The sequence below is a fragment of the Vespa mandarinia genome, chromosome 5, assembly GCF_050613455.1.
Source record: "Vespa mandarinia isolate Hongniang chromosome 5, ASM5061345v1, whole genome shotgun sequence".
NCBI classification, from domain to species: Eukaryota; Metazoa; Arthropoda; class Insecta; order Hymenoptera; family Vespidae; genus Vespa; species Vespa mandarinia.
Window position 1 is genome coordinate 1066486 of NC_140814.1, and position 21015 is coordinate 1087500.

General features: G+C 31.9%; 2 protein-coding genes across 9 annotated transcripts in view; one reads left to right on the plus strand and one right to left on the minus strand.

The window, feature by feature from the left end:
* smash (smallish) overlaps nucleotides 1-21015 on the plus strand; it is a 90396-nt gene that overhangs the window by 45970 nt on the left and 23411 nt on the right. For 7 of the 8 annotated variants that reach the window (XM_035881133.2, XM_035881132.2, XM_085657296.1 and 4 more), the window contains one exon: nucleotides 7686-7818. The exons of the other annotated variant lie outside the window; for it this stretch is intronic. The gene's annotated coding sequence lies outside the window, so the exon portion shown is untranslated. The remainder of the gene's footprint in view (nucleotides 1-7685; nucleotides 7819-21015) is intronic. 8 annotated transcript variants of the gene reach the window in all.
* The window catches only part of LOC118448186 (uncharacterized), a 51661-nt gene continuing 34944 nt past the window's right edge, over nucleotides 4299-21015 (minus strand). The window contains exon 4 of the mRNA XM_085657303.1: nucleotides 4299-4552. Coding sequence (XP_085513429.1) covers nucleotides 4473-4552 — 80 coding nt within the window. The 3' untranslated portion in view covers nucleotides 4299-4472. The remainder of the gene's footprint in view (nucleotides 4553-21015) is intronic.

Sequence of the window (21015 nt, forward strand, 5' to 3'; positions counted from 1 at the left end):
TTAATTTTTACTAAATATTTATTCAAATATTAAATGTAAAAGATTGCATAATTGATTATAAATTATATATTATTTCATACGAAAATGATATTGATCTATTTAAAAAAAACGCAATTATTAAGTTTTATTAATTAATTAATCGTTATTGTACTCGATAATTATAATTAATTATTATTAAAATTCATCCGACTTTGATCTCCGTGTATTTGTGTACGTAAATATATACGTGTATATACCTACGTGTACTATGCGTTCTTCCTCTGTGGAACTCGAAAACGGATGGCGGATGTTCAAAAGTAGAAACGTTTTCGGCGGACGATGGGTCATGCGACGGAAATAGGCGGTCCATAGCTATTTTCATTCCCTTTATTCCAGCCCGTACAGTAGTTCACGCGCGCGCCCGCGTTACGCGCATACGTTCACGGATTGTTAGAGAGCGCTTCTCAGCAGCATCAGCATCAGCATCAGCATCAGCATCAGCAACAGTAATAGAGCATTTTCATGGAAGACGAAACGTCTGATACGACTTTCAAAAGCTTTCTCAAATCGATTCTGACGTCTTCTTCAAAAGAGCTGTCTTGAAATTTCAAATATTTCGACGGTCTGTCTTTGTTCTTTTTTTGTAGTTTTCTCTTTTTTTATTTTTATTTTTTTTTTTCTATTTTTTATTTTAATCAAACAGTATCATTCTTTTTTAATTGTCAAATCAGTTTTTCGTTTAATTCTATTTTAAAATGTTGATTCAATAAACGTGTTCTCTTTTAGCAGAACATTTTTAGTTTCATTTTACTTTTATATTTTTCCTTTTTTTTACTTTCTTTTTATTTTTGTTTTTCTTACATCTTTTTGTCCATGTCAGGGCAATAGTACGACGTTGAAACTAGCCTTCTTCTTACTCTTCTTCTCCATTCTATTCTATACATTCCGAAAGGATCTTCATCTTTTTAAAGAATTCTCTTCTTTCTTTTTGACAAAGAAGCTTCTGGTCTTCATACTCTTTTCATATGTATAGTCAATGGAAAAAAAAAAAAAAAGAAAGAGAGATAAAGAAAACTATAGGCCCTCCTGTAAATCTTATGAAAGAAGCTGGAGAAATCTTTTGAGAGAATCATTTCCTCTTTGGTTTGCTCGATATATCGAGAGACAGGTCCTTCCTCTTTACGGATCCTCCAGAAAAAGAGAGAGAGAGAGAAAGATCTTCCTTCATTTACTGCACTTTATTTCTCGCTATTTTCATCGTCCTTTGTAATACTTCCTTCGTGCTTTGTACGAGATTATAAGTGGTACCTGTTTTTCTTTTTAAAATGTATTATCGTTCTGGGTTCTTTCTCTTTCTCCCACCCTCTCTCTCGCTCTCTCTCTCTCTCTCTATCTATCTATCTATCTATCTATCTCTCTTTCTCTTTCTCTGTCCTTCTACCTGAAGAAGATAATGGATCGTAGAAGTAGAGATAGACTATCGAGAGATACTGGAATGAACTCCTTTGTTCATTTTCTTAATAAAACCTCTTTGTTAATTTTCTTAATAATTCACTATACCAAAGTATTTTTTAATTATAATGTATTGGGTTGGCAACTAAGTGATTGCAGATTTTATTGACAGATGATTTTAGCATATTCTTTTGTTTTGTCAGGAGTTCAAAACACCTAATTTATATTGTTTTCTTGTTATTTGTTTTTTTTTAACTTTAATTAGTAAGAAAATTGTATCAATTAGTTATTTAGTTTCGTTTTTATCCCAATTTAAAAATGGAAGAACAAAACGCGCATTTCAAACATATTTTATTGTATTATTTTTGAAAAAACAGAAACGCATTGTAAGTATACAAGAAGTTATGTGCCGTATGTGAGAATGAAGTTTTGAAAGAAAGGCAGTGATAAAATTGGTTTGTCAAATTTCGTTCTGGTGATTTTTCACTCAAAAATGTGCAACGATCTGGCTGTCCAAAGTTGATCAGAGCCATATCAAGACTATAATCGATTCAGATCGTCATAGCACACACGTAAGATTCCAGAGAAGCACAATGTATCGCATACATGCGTTCAAAAAAAATTAAAACAGCTTGGCTATGTTAAGAAACTCGATATATGAGTCCCTCATTAGCTTAAGGAAATTCATTTGATGCAACGCATTAGTAACTGCAATTCGATTCTGAAACGTAACGAAATTGATCCATTTCTGAAACGACTGATTACTGGCGATGAAAAGTGGATAGTTCACAACAACGTTAATCGAAAAAGAAGCAGGATGAACCAGCCCAAACAACATCAAAAGTTGAAATTTACCAAAAAAAGATTATGTCAGTTTAGTATGATTATAAAGGAATTCTGCACTTTGAACTTTTATCAAAAAACCAAACGGTTAATTCAAACGTCTACGTTCAACAACTTACCAAATTGACTAATGCAGTTCAAGAAAAGCGGCCAGAATTGGCAAATTGTAAAAGTATTGTTTTCCAACATGACAATGCAAAGCTCCACACATCTTTGGTCACTCGCCAAAAATTATTGGAGCTAGGTTGGGACGTGTTGTCACATTCACTATATAGCCCTGACCTTGCGCCTTCAGATTTCCATTTATTTTGTTTCATGCAGAACTCCTTAAATGATAAAATTTTTAATGACGCTGATGTAAAATCTCATTTAATTGAGTTTTTTGCTGACAAAAATCAGAAATTGTATAAACTGAGGAAAACACTGCCTGAAAAATGACAAAAGGTAATCGACAAAAAAAGACAATACCTAATTTAATAAAGTTATATTTTCAAATAAAAATTCTGAATTTTCTTTCTTATTTAAAATTCGAAATCGTTTAATTGCCAATCCAATACATTATCATTAAGAAATACTTTGGTATAGTGAATAGATTTTATTAAGAAAATGAACAAAAGGGTTCATTTCAAGCATCTGTCGATAAAGTCTATCTCTACTTCTACGCCAATCCAATAAATAGTTGATAGATAAGAATAAAAAATAAAATTGTTGATTAGCGATCAATTAAAAAATAGTCTATCAGTTTTTTCCTTTTTATCTTTTTTCTCTTATTAATAACCATTTATTAATGAAATTATTATCAACACAATTATACACATAATTTTATAATTATAATTATAGATAAAATAAAATAGGTCAAAATAAGAGAGCAATATATATAATTTTGTAAATAAAGTTGATACCATACTTGATATTGTTATTAATTATAAAATATGTATAGTAATTATATATGCAACGTATTATCTCGATATATGTGTGTATAATAATCTAGAGACGTCATGTAGAAAATAAAATTTCCGTGAAAGGAGTACTTTGAATTTTTTAACAATAATCGTGACGAAAATGTAAATGGACAGGCGTGGGTTGTCGTAGCAATTAAACGCGTCCGTTCTTTTCTCCTCGATCGTACGCGCTACTTCTAGCAAATTACATCGTCCGGCGACACATCCACCTACGAGAATTAAATTGCGCGATATCTTATACGGAATGATTATATCATGTAAAATTAATCTATCGAAGATATTTAGAAGAAAAAAATTAATAATATATAAAACAAGAAAAAAGTGATTACAAGATAAATATCAAGTTTTTTTTTTTTTTTTTTTTTTTTTTTCAATAAATCATTAATTATTTATTATTTAAATTTGTATCGAAGAAGTCGTTCTTGAAAAACGTGCTACGTAAATTCTAAAAAAATAAGAAAAAACATTTGCAATGTTAATTTTTGATATATAAACAGTTACATAATCCAGTATATATAAATCGCTCATTTCCTAAATCGATTAACTGCGTAAAACGAAAATTAAAGAAAATTGGTAAAGTAACGCGCATGCACGTGTGTGTGTGTGTGTGTGTTGTACATTATTTATTATTCAATCGCCATAAATATTTTAATAGCTTAGTAGTGTTAAATCTAATTATTAAAAAAATTTTTATGTTAAATATATAATATCAAATTAATCATCAATTAAATAATCTTTAGTAGTAAAATTTTTTAAAATATTAAAAGTTAATGCGATCTACGAATGATTCATATGTGTACACACATATACATATATATATATGTGTGTATATGTATATGTATATGTATATGTATATGTATATGTATATGTATATGTATATGTATATGTATATGTATATGTATATGTATATGTATATGTATATACCTTATTGATCTAATATCTATCTTTAACATATACCTTGTATTCTTACAACGAAAACAATCTTGTACAGTACAATTTTTTCTAATTCCATAGAACTTCGTAATGTTTTCATTTTCAAAGTCAATCATTTACTTGTATGTTTATCTATCTTATATCGTGTATGAGTATGTATGTGTGCGTATACATCGTAAAAGAGAGTTTAGTACAGCTTGTAGGACGAGGTCGTTCTCGGACGGATGACGTAGTGTAAAATTTCCAGTGGGCGTAGACGGGTCTCCTTTTTCCGATCTCCGCATACCTGTTAGGCTCCTTCGATCATTTGAGAACATTCTTTTCTTCGGGGTAGACGTCCGCCCTCTCAAAGAATGTGCCCTCCAAAACGACCTCGAAAACGTCTTTAAAAAATGTCGGTCATTTACAAAAGGTGACCGCTTACTCACATACGCACATACTATTTCGATAAGTTTGAATATAGAGAAAAGATCATTTTTATTTCTTTTTTGTCTTACAATTAGATTTCTCTATAATGATTTTTTTGTAGATGTTTTTTTTTTTTGTAAAGATTATTATTCCAGGATCCTAAAAAATCACATATTTCTAACGTAATATATAATATTATACAATATGTTTAATATTATATATAATACAATTGTTATCTTTACTCTGAATAGAAAATTTTTATTTTATGCAGTAGACATGTTATTACTGTGAAGCATACTTTTTCCGAGTTTAAAAAAAAAACAGAAAATTATATAATACGAAACTTATAACATATTTATTAAGCGAACATTAATTTTTGGATATAACAAATGATTAATTTTATATAAAAGAACAAGAAAATGAAGCAAAACTGAGAAAATACAGACATGTATATAAACCTACGTACATAAACATTACTTCAATGTTACAGAATGTTATAGAGTTTTATATAGATTACGCATATACTAACTTAACATCTCTTTTATATGATAAAAATCGTAAATCAATATTAATACATCCATCATCGTAAAATAATAAATTCATTGGACTTTCTTAATGCGGTCGATAGCATAAAAGGAAAAGTACGTTGACTGATGGCAGTAGCAACAACAGCAACAGCAGCTACAGCAGCCAGTCACGGTAGCAAGCCGCAGTCAAGCTAGCTGAGGCTGGTTCACGATCGTTACGGCATTAACGCGTAAGGCCGTAAGTGCGTAAGTGTACTCCTTGCTCGAGATAGAAGGCCCTAGCTGCTACCTTCCGAGGATAGAAAAGCTCGAGAAGGTTAGCGTTCGAGCTAAGGCTGTAAAGGATGCTAGTAGAGGTGAACGCACTTTCTTCTTGCACTCTCTTGGCGCATCGTACCACCGGCTCTTTGTTATTTCGCGACACGACGGGCCTCTTCTTCTATTCCTCCTATGTATAAAGTCTAGCTTTTTCGCAGAAAACACAGCACCAAACGTTTCCTAGTTTCCTTCCTTTTACCTTTTCAATTTCTTATATCTTTTATTTTTCTTCTTTACCTTTTCTTCATCTCTATTTCTATCTTATTATTTCTTATCTTATTATGATGTTACACACACACACACACATGTATGCATGTGTGTGTTAAGTATGTATATATGTATGTATAGGTTGAAAAGAGATTGGTGAGTTTTCCAAAGAAAATTATATTCGAATACATATTAAGAAAATCGATACAATTCATTGTATAACATAAACGTTATTTTATTCATGCAAAAGTAGTTTATACATTTAAAAGATAGTAATAATATTAATCAATTGAATAGATTGATAAATATTTAAATACATATACCCATTAATCATGTTCATCTACAAAAAGACTTCGGAACTCAATGGCTCGAATATACAACTGAAAATATAAAAATAAGCTAATCAAGAAATACCAGATAGAAGATATGTACATATATATAATATTTAAAGTAAGATAATGACAAGAGTCTTGTCGAACTTTGCTTAGGTGACTAATGACATTTAAGTGAGTGTCTGAAACTATGAAGACATTGTCCTCAATAATCTTCAGATTTCGTTTTTTTGGACTTAGCCCAAAGATTATTTTGATAATTAAGAATGAGATAATATAGAAATATCATTATTTCAATAAATGGCATAGTCATTTAAGAATATAAATAATATTTACACGTTTATTAATCTTTTTAAAAAATATTTAAACTATCAGACATATTTGATATACCTAATAAATATGAGAAAAATGTTAATCTCTTCCCAACCCACTTTATATTTTTGCTTGGCTAGACAAAACGTTAATTCGATGACGTTATGCAATTTGTCGCACGATAGAACCAGGTCATATTACAGCTTTGTTAACCATATTAAAGAAGTCATTTCAGGGACGATAACGAATCAGTACGGCATAGGCGCACACAACAAAATGAGAAGTCATTTCTTCTTATCTTAATATGACGTTACACGTGGTAGTCTCGCAATCAGTGCCGACTTAAAGTGCGTCTCTCTTAGCTAATTTATCGACTATACTTCTCTGAGTCCGTTTTACTGCTATAATACTCATTCTGCATAAATTAACACAAAGATCGGTAAGAACAAAGTTGCATCGTTAACCTCTTGCACGATTAATTAAATATTTCGATTCGATATATTTGAATTCTTGAAATCAAAAACGATTTTATGTTAGTAAGATAGATGAAATATTTTTCTCGGTCTTCTTTCATAATAAAAGATAAAATATCATTCAACAAATTTTACCGTCGATTATATTTCATCGTTATCACGCTTAATAGAAAAACAATTTAATGATTAGCATATTATAGGTAAAAGATATTTTTATAGAATGATGACATGGAATAAAAAGAAAAATCCTATTTCCGATAGAATAAAATACGTATAATCAGAAGACGACTTTCTTTATAATTACCATGTAGGAAAAGAAAATTTCTTCCGGCGTGGTATTTAAATTATACTATATATTACCTAGGTTAAGTGTATGATATAAGTGTAATTATGCATCTCGTGTTGGCACCTTTCCGCAATCCTCTCACTTACCCTCTCTCTCTCCCTCTCTCTCTCTCTCTCTTTCTCTCCCCCTCTCTCTCCCTCTCTCCCCCTCTCTTCCCACATATTCTAAAAGAGGCACGTTTTACGCTGTAGTGTAACATATTCCGGATACCAAAGTCGCCGTATTCCACATGTATATTTACATTCAGATACACACGAACTTAAAAGTTCACTTAAAGGACATATAAACGCGTACATGTATGTACATAGAAAAAGCAAAAGAAAATATTTTACGACACCCTTTCCACGTGCACACATGTCTTCTCGCGAACCCCGACCCATATCTTATCCGAGCAAGGTAAACGAGGTAAATTTACGATCTTCTCGCGAAGCGAAGCAAAGTTACATCGAAGGCGCATCGTAGCAAAGCATTGCGATGTGCACTACCTTCTCTCTCTCTCTCTCTCTTTCTCTCTCTTTCTTTCTCTTTCTCTCTCTTTCTTTCTCTTTCTCTCTCTTTCTCTCTCTAAGCCTCGTTATATTTTCTAATTTCAGGTGAGTCCGAGTGAGTCCCTGCCTTCCTGCTGCCCAGTTCTATAAGACGCGAGTTAACCGGAGAAGATCAACGAGAGAGGAAGAAGCTGCTTACTCTTTCGAAGAGGAAAAGACGAGTCGCGGAACCGATACGGTAATAAACGTTCTTTCGATCGGGATATAAAGCTTGCTTGCTTGCTTTCTTTCTTCAAGAAAAACATTGATTACAACGAGGGATCGTTTCTTTTTTTGTAACTCAGATATAACCCTTTCTCGGATATTTTTTCTTAATTTTTTGTCTTTTGGGAAGTAAGAAGAATCAGAAACTTCTTGTTTTCTTCTTCTTTTTTTCATTTATCAATCTCTTCGAAGCCATCCTTTACGATTTTTATGGATCGTTCCATATGAAATCGATCTCATTCCTCGGTTCTATTTATCTTATCTTAAAAGTTAAGGTTAGTTACTTCCAGTTTTTCTTTAATTTTCTCTCTCTCTCTCTCTCTCTCTCTCTCTCTCTCTCTCTCTCTCTCTCTCTCTCTCTCTCTCTCTCTCTCTTTCTCTGTGTGTGCGTGTGTGTGTGTGTGTAAAGTATTTCTGAAGAAATAGTTGAAAATAATGCGAGAAAATTTAAATTTATAATAAATATTGTTTCCTTTAAAATATTAGGGGGACCGAAAAATAATGTCGCTTTCTTAAATTAAATTCAAACGAATAAATTTTTAACAAATTTTTATTTTTAATCACAATCAAATATCGACATGCGCAGAAACGACATATATGCATATAATACTTGACAGAAGATTTATAAAAAAAAAAAAAAAAAAAAAAAAAAAAAAAAAAAAAAAAAGAAAAAGAAAAAGGATAAAAAAGTAATTAATTTCACGTGAAACAAGTCTGTCTCGAGGAAAACATTACGAACGAATGATATCATCGCATTATAAGGCAGATATTTTCCTTTCGTCGTGTTCTAAGAGCGTAAGGTGTTCGCGAGAAGGCAAAAGCCGACAATGGAAGGTTGCATAATCCGGTAGAAAACGGATCGTTCCGTTCTCCTTGTCTCTTCTCAAGCGTCTTGACAATAGAAACTGGAAGGTAGTACGGGGTCAGAAGTAAGAAGAGAGACAACGACATCCTGTCTCTCGTGAAAACGTTACGATGACGAGCCAAGGAAGAATTCTGCGAAAAGAACGAATGAATGTGTATATATATGTATATATATATATATATATATATATATATATATATATATATATATATATATTAAGTGTCGTCGTTGTCATCATTGTCCTCGTCAACTTGCAAGCCATTCTTGAAACTTGCTAACTCGTTGAGTTACTAAGTTACACCATGTCTGACTCTCACGAGTTCATCGTCGTTAGAAACATTCCGAACACAACAGAAATCATGATATTTCTATCTTTCATCAAGATTTTCACGAAGATTTCGTATATAATATTGTGATTACACGTTACAAGAAGAAGAAAATGCAGTTATATTTTCGATCATTTATTTTTAAAGAGCAAAAAGAAAAAAAAAGAGAAAGAAGAATTTATTCTAAATCATTTTTTTTATTATTATTTTTTTTTCTTTTTTTTTTACATATAAAAAGATGAAAAAGAATAGAAAATGTAACCGACCACGCTTATCTTTCATTTATCGACAGGAGTAATTGAGTAATCATTGTCGTATGTGGTACTTGCGGTAAAAGAGATTTCGAAAGTTTCTCTCTCTCTCTCTCTCTCTCTCCCTCTCTGTCTCTTTCCCTCCTTCTCTCTTATTCTTTTTCTACTGTCGACATAATTACGGCATGGCGTTAATTGTCCACGCGCGTGATCAAGCTCGGCGATACTAGTCGTGCTTTGTCGGTATAATGCTACCATGTAGACGCATAATAATATATTGTAAATACTTGTTGCACGAAAGAAAAGGAAAAAAGAAAAAGAACGAGAGAGAAGGAGGAAGAGAGAGAGAGAAAAAGAATAAAGTTTTCGCCGTCTCATTGAATCAGAGCGGAACCGAACGGATCAAGAAAACATGAGATACATATATTTTAAAACAATAGAATGTCCTTTGTACATTATTTTCAATGTAATTTTCATTTTTTGGAAAGTACCTTTTGAAAAGTACCTTTTGAAAATAACGATTGTTCGTTAAAATGAACGAACTCAAGACGATAATACGATGTACAAATTACATTTTAATTAAACGCTATTAAATCCGTAGATACTTAATTAGCCAAAAATAACTTTTCGATTAACGATTACCGATCGTTTGAATCTCTATATTATCGTAATTAAATCGTTTAATGGTCGTTTCACCAAATGAGAACAATTTCGGAATTTTATTTTCAAACAAAATTACAAATATTATTTATGTTACGCATAAAAATACTAGGATCTTATCTATTAGGAATATTCCAATAAAATGTGTGTTACGCATGCGCGCACAGATCAGAAGAAAACTAGGTTAAAATAAAATACTAAAGAAAGAAAGAAAGAAGAAGAAATAGATAGAAAGCGAGATAAATCGAGTAATTATCGATTATATCTTCTAATAATTATATCTGATCGAGATTCCACCAATTAACAATTTCTTTCTTGAAATACCCAGAGAGAGAGAGAGAGAAATAGAGAAATAAATACACAGATAGACAGAGAAGAAGGAAGAGAAAATGTTGCAGGGGTCAAGTGCGAGTTCGAAGGCGTAGATATATATTACACCAACATATAAACGCGAAGAAGATGGGCTCATTGCACCACAGGAATTCAGATGACATGGAAACGGCCTTCGTGCGAGGGATGGAGGAAGAGAGAGGAAGAGAGAGAGAGAGAGAGAGAGAGAGAGACATAGACATAAAGATAAAGAGAGAGAAAGAGAGATGCTCTTTTGCGTAGTCGTCGTACACAGCTAGTGTATTTATGCACCGGGCATTTATTACGACACGACGTTTCGCATCTAATAACCTCTTCTCGCGAGAAGTGCAAACAACCGCGATACTTGTTCCCGTCGAACGTTTCTCCGTCATTTCTATCCTTGATCTTTCTTCTCTCTTATCTATTTATCTCTCTTTCCTTCTTTGTCTTTGTCGTTCCCCTTTTAGTCTCTTCGTTTTGTCGTCTTACCATGTTTCTCATTCTTTATTCTGTTTAACATCGAGCACACGTGTCACGTGTAACGATTACAAAAGAGAGAAAGAAAGAGAAAGAGAGAGGGAGGAAGGGAGAGAGAGAGAAAAAGAAAGGAAATGTGTTAATGAGATATGTTCGCAAATTCTCATCGTCTGTCACTCACGTGTATCATGTTAAACCTTTTTTAATTTAAAAATAATTATTGTTCTTTTATCAAGTAACTCTAATATAAGCGAATGTATTTATTAATATTGTTTATTCCGTTTGATGTAACGTAATTAAGAAATAATGTATTCTGATGCAAAAGTTATATTTACGTTGCATTTATGTTCTTATTTTGTCATCATCGATTTTATTCATTGTCATATGAGTCTCATAATTGAGTAGATTAATATTTATTCCATTATGTCGAATTTGTAAATAAATCATATCGAAAAACGAACAAGTCAAAAGTATTTGTTTGAAAGAGTAATACGGTAAATTTTTAAATTAATAATCATCAAAATTCTTCTTACGTGTCTGACATTTTGTGCCCAATCGAAATCGAATGATTTAAATTAAAATATGGCTCATATTTCCGGTTTAAAATTGACGACGGGAAGAAATTTTTAAATACAACGTGCCACGTGCCTAATATGAAAAGTCAAGACGGTAAAAGCTAACCGTATCTCTGTTCTCCGTGATTAATTAAGAAACTTTAATTACGACTTATCGATCTTATCGGTATACTTGAATACGTTGTTCTTAGTCGATCGCGCATACGATCTCCGTTCTTATTCGGTTACATGCTCGATGTAAAACGATCGCCGCCACGATCTTCGCTTCTCTCTCGAGAACTATTATATCTCTCGCGTTGAAATTCTCTCTCGTGTCTCTTGTTTCTCTGATATATTATTGCGTCTTTTTCTTTTTATCTGTATTGCGTAAATTCGTATTCATTTCTTTTCGTACCATTTATTCTTATTAATTATGCATACTGCATTTTTTTTATCACACTTTTATATCTCCTATTTAATTCTTTTATTTAACGTGACTAATTAGAAAATAGGAACTTCGCTGTTATCTCCTTTTATTATTATTACTTTTTTTTAATAACAGATTTAAAAAAAATTCGTTTCATTTACTTTTATATATTCTCTGTGTCTGGGTGTAGGTGTATATTTAAATCATTTTAGAACATAGATAATCACATTATACAAATATAATAGATCTACGATAAAAACATATTTATTCAGATATTGTCAAGGTAACATAGTAAAATTATTTACTCGAATTAACAAGATATTTTTATTCTACAAAATATCATAATGTTCAAATTAATTTTTCAAGCAACTTCATATATCTCGTTTTCAAAGTTTTCATTCAACTGAAAGTTGGATAGAACATTACATGCATATATGTAAGTAGTAGGACGAGAAGTAATTAAATTCGCAACAGTTTGTACCGCGGTATAAGATAGCCGGTTACAGATATATATATATGTATATATACGTGTATATATGTATACACATACATACACATCGCGTTTCAATACGCGTGGGCATATATCTACCTACATATGTACATACGTACTCATATGTATATATACATATTATGTAGACACGTAAAAGTCTAACGTAGTGTTCTAAAATCGATTAGTAAAATCCTCGAATGTTCGATTTAATCCAGCTACTGGTCACGCGGGACCTCGTATTTTCTCTGTGCTCTATATTACGACACAAATCCATGTAATGTTAGACTTCTTTTCCGGTTAACCAAACGAACTTCGAAATCATTCGTGCGAAAATGTTCTCTCTTGTCTCGTAAAAGGAAATTAACAATAAAAAATTGACGGTATAATTCAAAAATCAAAAATTTATTTTGATATATAAGACAGTTTTTTTTACATAATAATCAGTCCTGAAGACTGGCTTTATATTTTATACACACACACATGATTTCAATATTCGTAAAAATGTATTTATTAATACGGCAAATGTTTTTACTAGATATTATTACATCATATAATGTTTTTTCTTCCATCTTCTGAAAAAATATACTTACAACGAAGATTATAAAATCCATGAACAGACAAGGCAAAACCTTTCAAAAGCAGCCAGTCTAATCCTCGCCACTGATTATTCGTGTCTTTTCGCATGGCCGAGCGTGTCCTCTTACGTCACGATCGCTTTCGATCTCCTTTCTGAGCATGTGATCGAAGTAAAAAATAATATAAGAAAGAAAGAAAAAAAGAACGAAGAAAAATTTGAATTTCACACTACATATTATACAGATGATATAATAAAACAAAATATATGGAGTATTGAAGAAAAAGCAAGATAAAAGAAAAAAGAAAGAAAGATTTACGAAGAATGAGAGAGCAAAATTTTACAAAATTGATCGATTTATCGAAAGAAGATAAATAAATAAACAAAGCTGAAGGAAAAGATGGATGTGATCGTCTCTCGTAGTGAAAATTAGTAGCCGTTCGTTCGTTTATTTTCGCCCTTACCGACGCATCCGACAGAAACATGAATGAAAGGAAACGATAGGCAGATTGCCAAAAGCATGATCTATTAATAAACAAGACGAGGGTGAAAAGAGAGAGTTAAAAAAAGGACTCGAAGATAATCATAAAAGAGTCTAGATAACTTTGAGGCCCTTTTAAGTAATTAAAGAAATAATAGAATAATTTTCGTTATCAGTTTTATTATTATAATGACTTTCATATGCGTGTTATTACTATTGGTATACACATTATTCCCATTGTTATTAGATTATTTAGTCATTATACTTTATAAGAAGTCGTTGGAGGTTACTGAAGCACGTGTTTAAAGTCCGGCTGATACTTTTAAAAGATACGTACGTGCACATGTATATATTATATTATACACATATATGTATCTGTATATATATATATACACACACACGCAGACACAAACATACTTATGTATGTATTGTAGTAGACGACACGTGATACGCACGTGTTTACGCGTGTTACTCTAGATTAAAATGTACAAACAAATTTTGAGTGGTGGCCTTATACTTATGCATACTATATATATACTTATGTATGTATAGACACATGAATGTCTATAACTTGCATCCTATAAGATACGAGACGTGGATTCTCATGAACATCCTTCTCGATATATTTTCCCTTAGAAATTACCTTGCCTCCGGCTACAAAGACTGCTATATCTCGTTTCGCGACGTAACTTCGCTTACAAAGACGAGAAGAGAAAATTTCTATCTTCGATCGATAAATACCATTCGATGTAGTCGTTATCGTCGTAGTTGTAGTCATAGTTGTAGTTTTCGTCTTCGTCCTTGTCTTCGTCGACGACCCAATTCGCTCGAATCGGCAAACCCCATGCAAGTTTCTCTGACTAGTTGAATATGGCAAGTGCAAGTGACATACTTTACTCGAGAGCTGTCACTCTCGAACAAGACGAAGAAAAAGTTATCTTCAACTTTTCTCTCTCTCTCTCTCTCTCTCTCTCTCTTTTATATATATATATATATATATATATATATATATATATAAATAATATATATAATATTATATATATATATATATATATATCTTTTATATATATATATATATAACGATATATATATATATATATATATATATCTTTTATATATATATATATATAACGATATATATATATATATATATATATATAACCATGAAAATGACCTAGAAATCAGAGATAATAAAAAAATTACGATCTACATTTCCTTTTAAATCGTCCATATTTAATACCTCGAAAAAGAACTAAATATAAAAAGAAAGAAAAAAAAGATATTCGTCGTCACGATCATTTTCTTTTCATTTTATCTCCACGAACTTGTAAGAAATCCTGAGGATAGATGCGACCTATCGAAAGTATCCGTTCGTCGAAATAATTCGTGCCACATACAATATAAGAGCCTAGATACCACCCTCTCTCTCTCTCTCTCTCTCTCTCTCTTTCTCTCTCTCTCTCTCTCTCTCTCTCTCTCTCTCTTTCTTTCACGCACACATACATATTCACTGACTCTTTCACACGCGAAAGCGATAACTTTTCCAAGACGACGCGTACACGTCCATCGTGGTTCGAGGTAACACGAGTTTCCCATTTACTCCAACCGATCGAAAAACTTATCGGCATCCAACAGAGCTCGACTAGAGCGAGAGAGTGAGAGAGAGGGAGAGAGATTATTGGCGTGCATCTCTTGCCAAGTATAGAGGAGTTTCCATCGCACGTGCATCCTCGTATTAAATCCCGAGAAGCTGCGATAACGTCCGGTAATTAGTTGCCTTCCTCCTTCTCCTCCTCCTCCTCCTCCTCCTACTTCTCCTCTTTTTTTGTGCGCACGCGCGCAACGAACACGCGTCAATATCGATCGAAGCTTGGATTCATTTTTCAACAAAATGACTTTCCAAATGAGGCTATACGCAAAAGTCAATACTGTTAATAATTTGATTTACAAACGTTTACAAATGAATGGAAGAGAGAGAGAGAAAGAAAGAGAGAGAGAAAGAAAGAACAATAATAAACAAGTATAAAAAAGAAACTCTTCCTACCGTTCTCATTACATTATCATCATTATGACTATCATCATCATCATTATACTTCTTTTGCTCGATCCTTCTACCTTACGATATATATTTAATATCAGAAAGCACACTTTTTTTTTCTCGTGGGAAAGTATGTTTCTTGCATGCACGCTCATATATTCGTATGGGAACACATAGTCTTTAATTTCTTTTCTTTTCCTTTTTTTTTTTTCTTTTTGCGAACGAATAAAAACATTCTCGAAGAAATTTCTTTCTTCTTCTTTCATTATACTTATTCATATTTTCTAATTGTATTGACGTCATTTCGAAATGAAACGCACAAACGAAAGATGGATGATGGAAAAAAAAAAAAAAAAAAAAAAAGAACACGAGCATAAAAATTGTAAGAATTTCGAGACGATCGATAATCATTCTTAACTTATCATTCGATCGATCGATCGATCGATCATGTCTAATCGTACGACGTCATTTAAAAATGAAATATAAAAATAATAACAGATAAAAAGGTAAAATCATAGATAAGCATAAGAACCGATGAAATCGTTTGAATCGTCGGTAATTATTAACGTTTCTCTCAGTATTCGATGATATTCGATTAATCGATCGATCTTCGTCCGTAATGCAACAAGCTTGAATTTTTCTCAAAAATCCTCTAGAGATCACGTTTGCATACATACGTTACATTACGTTACATTACATTACATTACATTACATTACATTACATTACATTACGTACGTAAGTACGTAAACAAGTATGCAAGCTATTAATTATCAGTATCGGTTCGAGAAGAGAGAGAGAGAGAGAGAGAGAGAGAGAGAGAGAGAACACGAAAAGATACGCGCATAAGGAGCGTAACGTTACGTAAGGCCTCGCTACGTGACTGCACCTCGTGTCTCGAGGATCTCCGAGGTCTCGAGCGGCAAGGTTTAAGGTCAGCAAAGGGGATCCTCTACCTACCGGACGCAAGCTATGATCTCTCTCACGGAGCCTCATCCTTTTCTTTTCTTTTTGTTTTTTTTTCTTTTTTTACTTTCTTCTTTTCTTATTTTTCTTTTTTCGTCGAGGAAGAACGATCGGTTTCTTGCGATCACACGTATCTCTCTCTCTCTCTCGCGCTCTCTCTCGCCCTCGCGCTCTCTCTCTTCATTTCTCTCTCTCTCTCTTTCTCTCACTCTCACTCTATATATGCATGTGTATATGAGTGTTCTTATCGAAGAATTTTTAAATAATAAGAGATATAAGAAAGTTGAAAGATGAGAGAGAATGATGAATGAAGAAAGGAAATGATATTGGTAGATATATGATACTATATATAGATATGCATTTGTTTCGTTGCAATCGATCTAGGTATCTTAATTTTAAAATTCTTTTCTTTTATATTATTTATAATAGTGTCTCGTTTCGCGATAAAGATCAAACTTGCAGACTGGAATCATATGAAAAATATCTATAGTATAAAGAGGGACAGAGAAACAGAGAGAGAGAGAGAGAGAAAGAGAGAGAGAGAGAGAGAGAGAGAGAGATGAATGAAGAGAAAATAAAGATATATGATAATAAAAGATATATGTATTATATCTTTGATTTCACACTTTAATCGATCTATCTTAATTAAAATTGTTCCTTTTTTTTCCTTTTTGTTATATTATTTATAATCATTATAATCATTATAAAGATTGAAGAGGAAGATTAGAAGAATACATGAAGAAGATCTAAGGATTCTAAAACATAGTTGAGTCAATAGATCAATTATGTCTGCTGATAGACGATTTGAAACGAACAACTCACTGTAATAGAAATGAAGATATCTCAATCATGAAACCGAGCAAATCTGTTTTTTTGTTTCTTTCTTTCTTTCTTTCTTTTTTTTCTTTTATTCGATCGAAGAAACGGTAAGACTGAAAAGAGACGTTAACCGGATTCGATCGGATGCGTACGCTGTAGGTTGGATCGGCAGGCACGAAACGTACCGTTAATGCAACCTCCACAGCTTTGTAATTATTGTCAGCATAGCGTTCTTGCGAAATAATGGCTTGGCAGTCTCGTAAATAATCGAACATCTTTATATATATATATATGTATGTATGTATGTATGTATGTATGTATGTATGTATATATGTATGTATATATGTATATACGTATGTATGTACGTATGTATATAACTCATATCGAAAGGAAAAAAAATGTCTTTTTCTTTTTTTTTATTATTATTATTAACATATGTATATGTATGTAAATAAGTGTCATGATTCTGATGGTTTATTGACATTAAACGGTATTCATCATCGAATCAGTTATCATCCCGTTAACTCTTACTTACTTACACCTATAAGTTGCTAATATGCAAAAAGAAAAATGACAAGACAAAAAAAGACATATACGCACAAATATCTAATTTTGTGATCGTATTCGAATATTTCTAAAAAAAAAAAAAGAAAAAAGAAAAAAGTATGAAAATCAATATATATAACTTTTTCCTTGAGAAACAAATTGATTTATCTTTTTCTAACGTTTGAAATTCTTCCTGGTACATATAAAAGCTATTAGGTTCAAAGATCTAAAAGTCAAGAGAGAGAAAGAGCGAGAGAGAGAGTGAGAGAGAGAGAGACGGTAGCATGAATCTAGCACCTCATTGTTAAAGATTTACGGATAGCCGTGTTATACTATAAAAGAGAGAGAGAGAGAGAAAGAGAGAGGAACATTGCGCAACAAGTTCGAGCAAGCACGGCGCCATTATGACGTCGTTCGAACGCTACCGAACGTCGTTCTGTCGTTGCACGTAAACCTTGCCTTGCTTCTACACGCTATGAACTAGGTATATATACTAGTAAAGACGAAAGAAAGAGAGAGGAATATATGCAAGGTAGTAGCGGCTCGTCGGGTCTCTTATATTGCTACCTACACTCTCGTTATCCACAGTCTTCTAGTGTTTATATACGTATACATGAAGGGATAGCGGTGCTCGTGTCTTCCGTCGAATCGTCACGCTCTTACCTCGAGATATCGCGAATATTAACGGTTATGCTATGCTTCAAACGATGTGATTTTTTTTTTTTTTTTTTTTTTTTTTTTTTTTTTCTTTTTTTTAGATAAACACGTAACTATACACTCTTCCTGCAATTTACTCGTCAAACCGAACTTTGACGATCCTTTCGATACTCGTAAACGGATTACATACTCTCATCAAATTAAATAAATTCTTAGATCTTTTTCCCCTTTCCCACTTCTATTTATTTAATTAGTATTTTTATTAATCAATGGTAAGAATTTTGTAAAATAAATGATTAGTATAAATAATTAAGTGTCAGGATTATTTTGCAATTATAATAATACGTATTTTATTATAAAATTTTATTATAAAAACTGATTAAATGTTTAAATATACTGACCCAATAAATAGCAGTCTTTTCTATTTCTAATCGTTTGATATCGAACAATGTAATTTTTTTTTTTCTTTTCTTTTTCCTCTTTCTCTTTTTATCTTTAATATTTCGATTAATAAAAATTTTGTTTTATTACATTGCAACGTAAATTTTATTCAACGTCAGGATTGAAATTTGTTAAAATTGATATGTTATTCGTAATCTACAAATATGTTACGACTTAATTGAAGATGGACGATGATTTCAAGGAAGACGCATTTTCTAGATATATTTTCCTACATGTGTGTGTGTGTGTGTGTGTGTATAAAATACATATTGACATGTGTAATACTATGCCAATTTTATCTATAAACATGATCGTAAAAAAAGCGGCGATGTTAATGCGCTAGTAATTGGGTACTTTATATTCAGCACGTTAGAGTCACGTTGGAAACATAGAGATGATTGATGAGATAGAGATCGAAAGATACTTATGAGTAACTAAATAAGATAGAAAAGAGATAAAACATAACCAGTATAAAGTTTATTTAATATTTTTACCAAAAAAAAAAAAAAAAAACTTGTATTCAACCAAAAAAAAAGCTTATTTCTTTTTCCTTACTAATCTTTGATCATTTAAAATATGTCGGATTCGAGATTGTTCATGGGAAAAAAAAAAAAAGAAGAAAAAGAAAACAAAGAAAAGAAAAGGAAAAAATCAAAGACGAGGAAAGAATTCGACGTAGAAATCTACCAATTACAGGATCGACGTTAATCATAGCGCGTGTTTACTCGCACGCGAAGGACCGTAGAAAGGGAGAAGAAAAGAAGAAGAAGAAGCGTCGTAAATCGCAGTTCGAAGCGTCGCTAAGTATGATATTCAATGAGGAAAATATCGAGTACCGAACGACGATGTGGGATCGAGCGAGTACTCTCATCGTCCTCGTCGCGATCGTAAATTGCAGCTATAAACACATTATTGTCGGCGTAAGTGGGTCATTAATATTCCCGACAGCCGTGGGAACCCGCCATTAATGGCGGATTAATGCCGCCCTTTTGCCGCTTGCGCGAAACCATCGATACGAACCCTCGAGTGAAGAAAAGAAAAAGAAAAAAAAGATTCGAGCTTCGAGCTTCAATATTGTTTTATTTCTTTGAACCAAAAGAGATTGAGAGATTCGTGTAATATATTTATTACATTGATAAATTATTATATCCGTCGAAATATATCACGCGAAAAGTTTGACGATTAAACTGTAATATTATTGATTATGATAGACGCTAATGAATAATAACAGAAATATCGCGATACTAATCTTACATGAAAGATAATTATGATCGATACTTTGATACTTATTATTTAGTTAGCGATCGATAAGTATTCAAGCGATTACTAGCAATTTTTATTAATTAATAAAAAACAAATTGTGATTAATTTCGATCTTTGCAAGAACAACGTTATTAAAAAAAAAAAAAAAAAAAAAAAAAAAAAAAAAAAAAATAATAATAATAATAATAATAATAATAATAATAATAATAATAATAAAGAAAGAAAGAAATAAAAAGAGAGAAAGGAAGAGAGTTAAAAAAAAATAAAAATTATCGAACTCTTGTGGTGGTTCGAGTCGTAAGCTCGAGAATTCGTCGACGATCAACTACCAGGAATCGAATTACTACCCTCTTGAGACTAACGCCGGAAGAGGGGAAGGGGTAATGGTAAAGCATCGATCAAGAACTACCGCGGAAAATCAATTTGAAAACCGCAGCCGAGCAGCCGACTCTATTATATGGCATGCGCATTACGCACCGGCCTGCCTTCCCACTTATTCCTTTGCACCGTATGCGCGCTCTTCTCGTTAAAAGCTGAGAATCTGAATTTCAAAATTACCAGGTTCATTATCTCCTTTTTCTATTCTCTTTTCTATTCTTTTTTCTTGTTTTTTTTTCTTTTTTTTTTTTTTTTTTTTTTTTTTTTTGTTACATCTTTTTTTGGACTCTCACAGACATTTTGTATTACTTTATTATATATAATATAGTAATTCCGTATATCTATTATTTATAGTATAGTAATTAATTATTATGTTTAATCATTTCTTTTTTCCTTTTTTTTTTTCAAAATTACAATTGTCAATCTTTTACAGATTGCAATACATTTAATTAATAATTATTTGAAATAATTACATTCATTAAGACCATATTCGTGGTTCACGTTTGTATATGCATTTATTTGTGTACATTAGATTTATGTATTCGACTTTGTTCTTTCTTTCTTTTTTTTTCCATTTTGTTTTTGTCATTTTTCTTTCTCGTGAAAGAA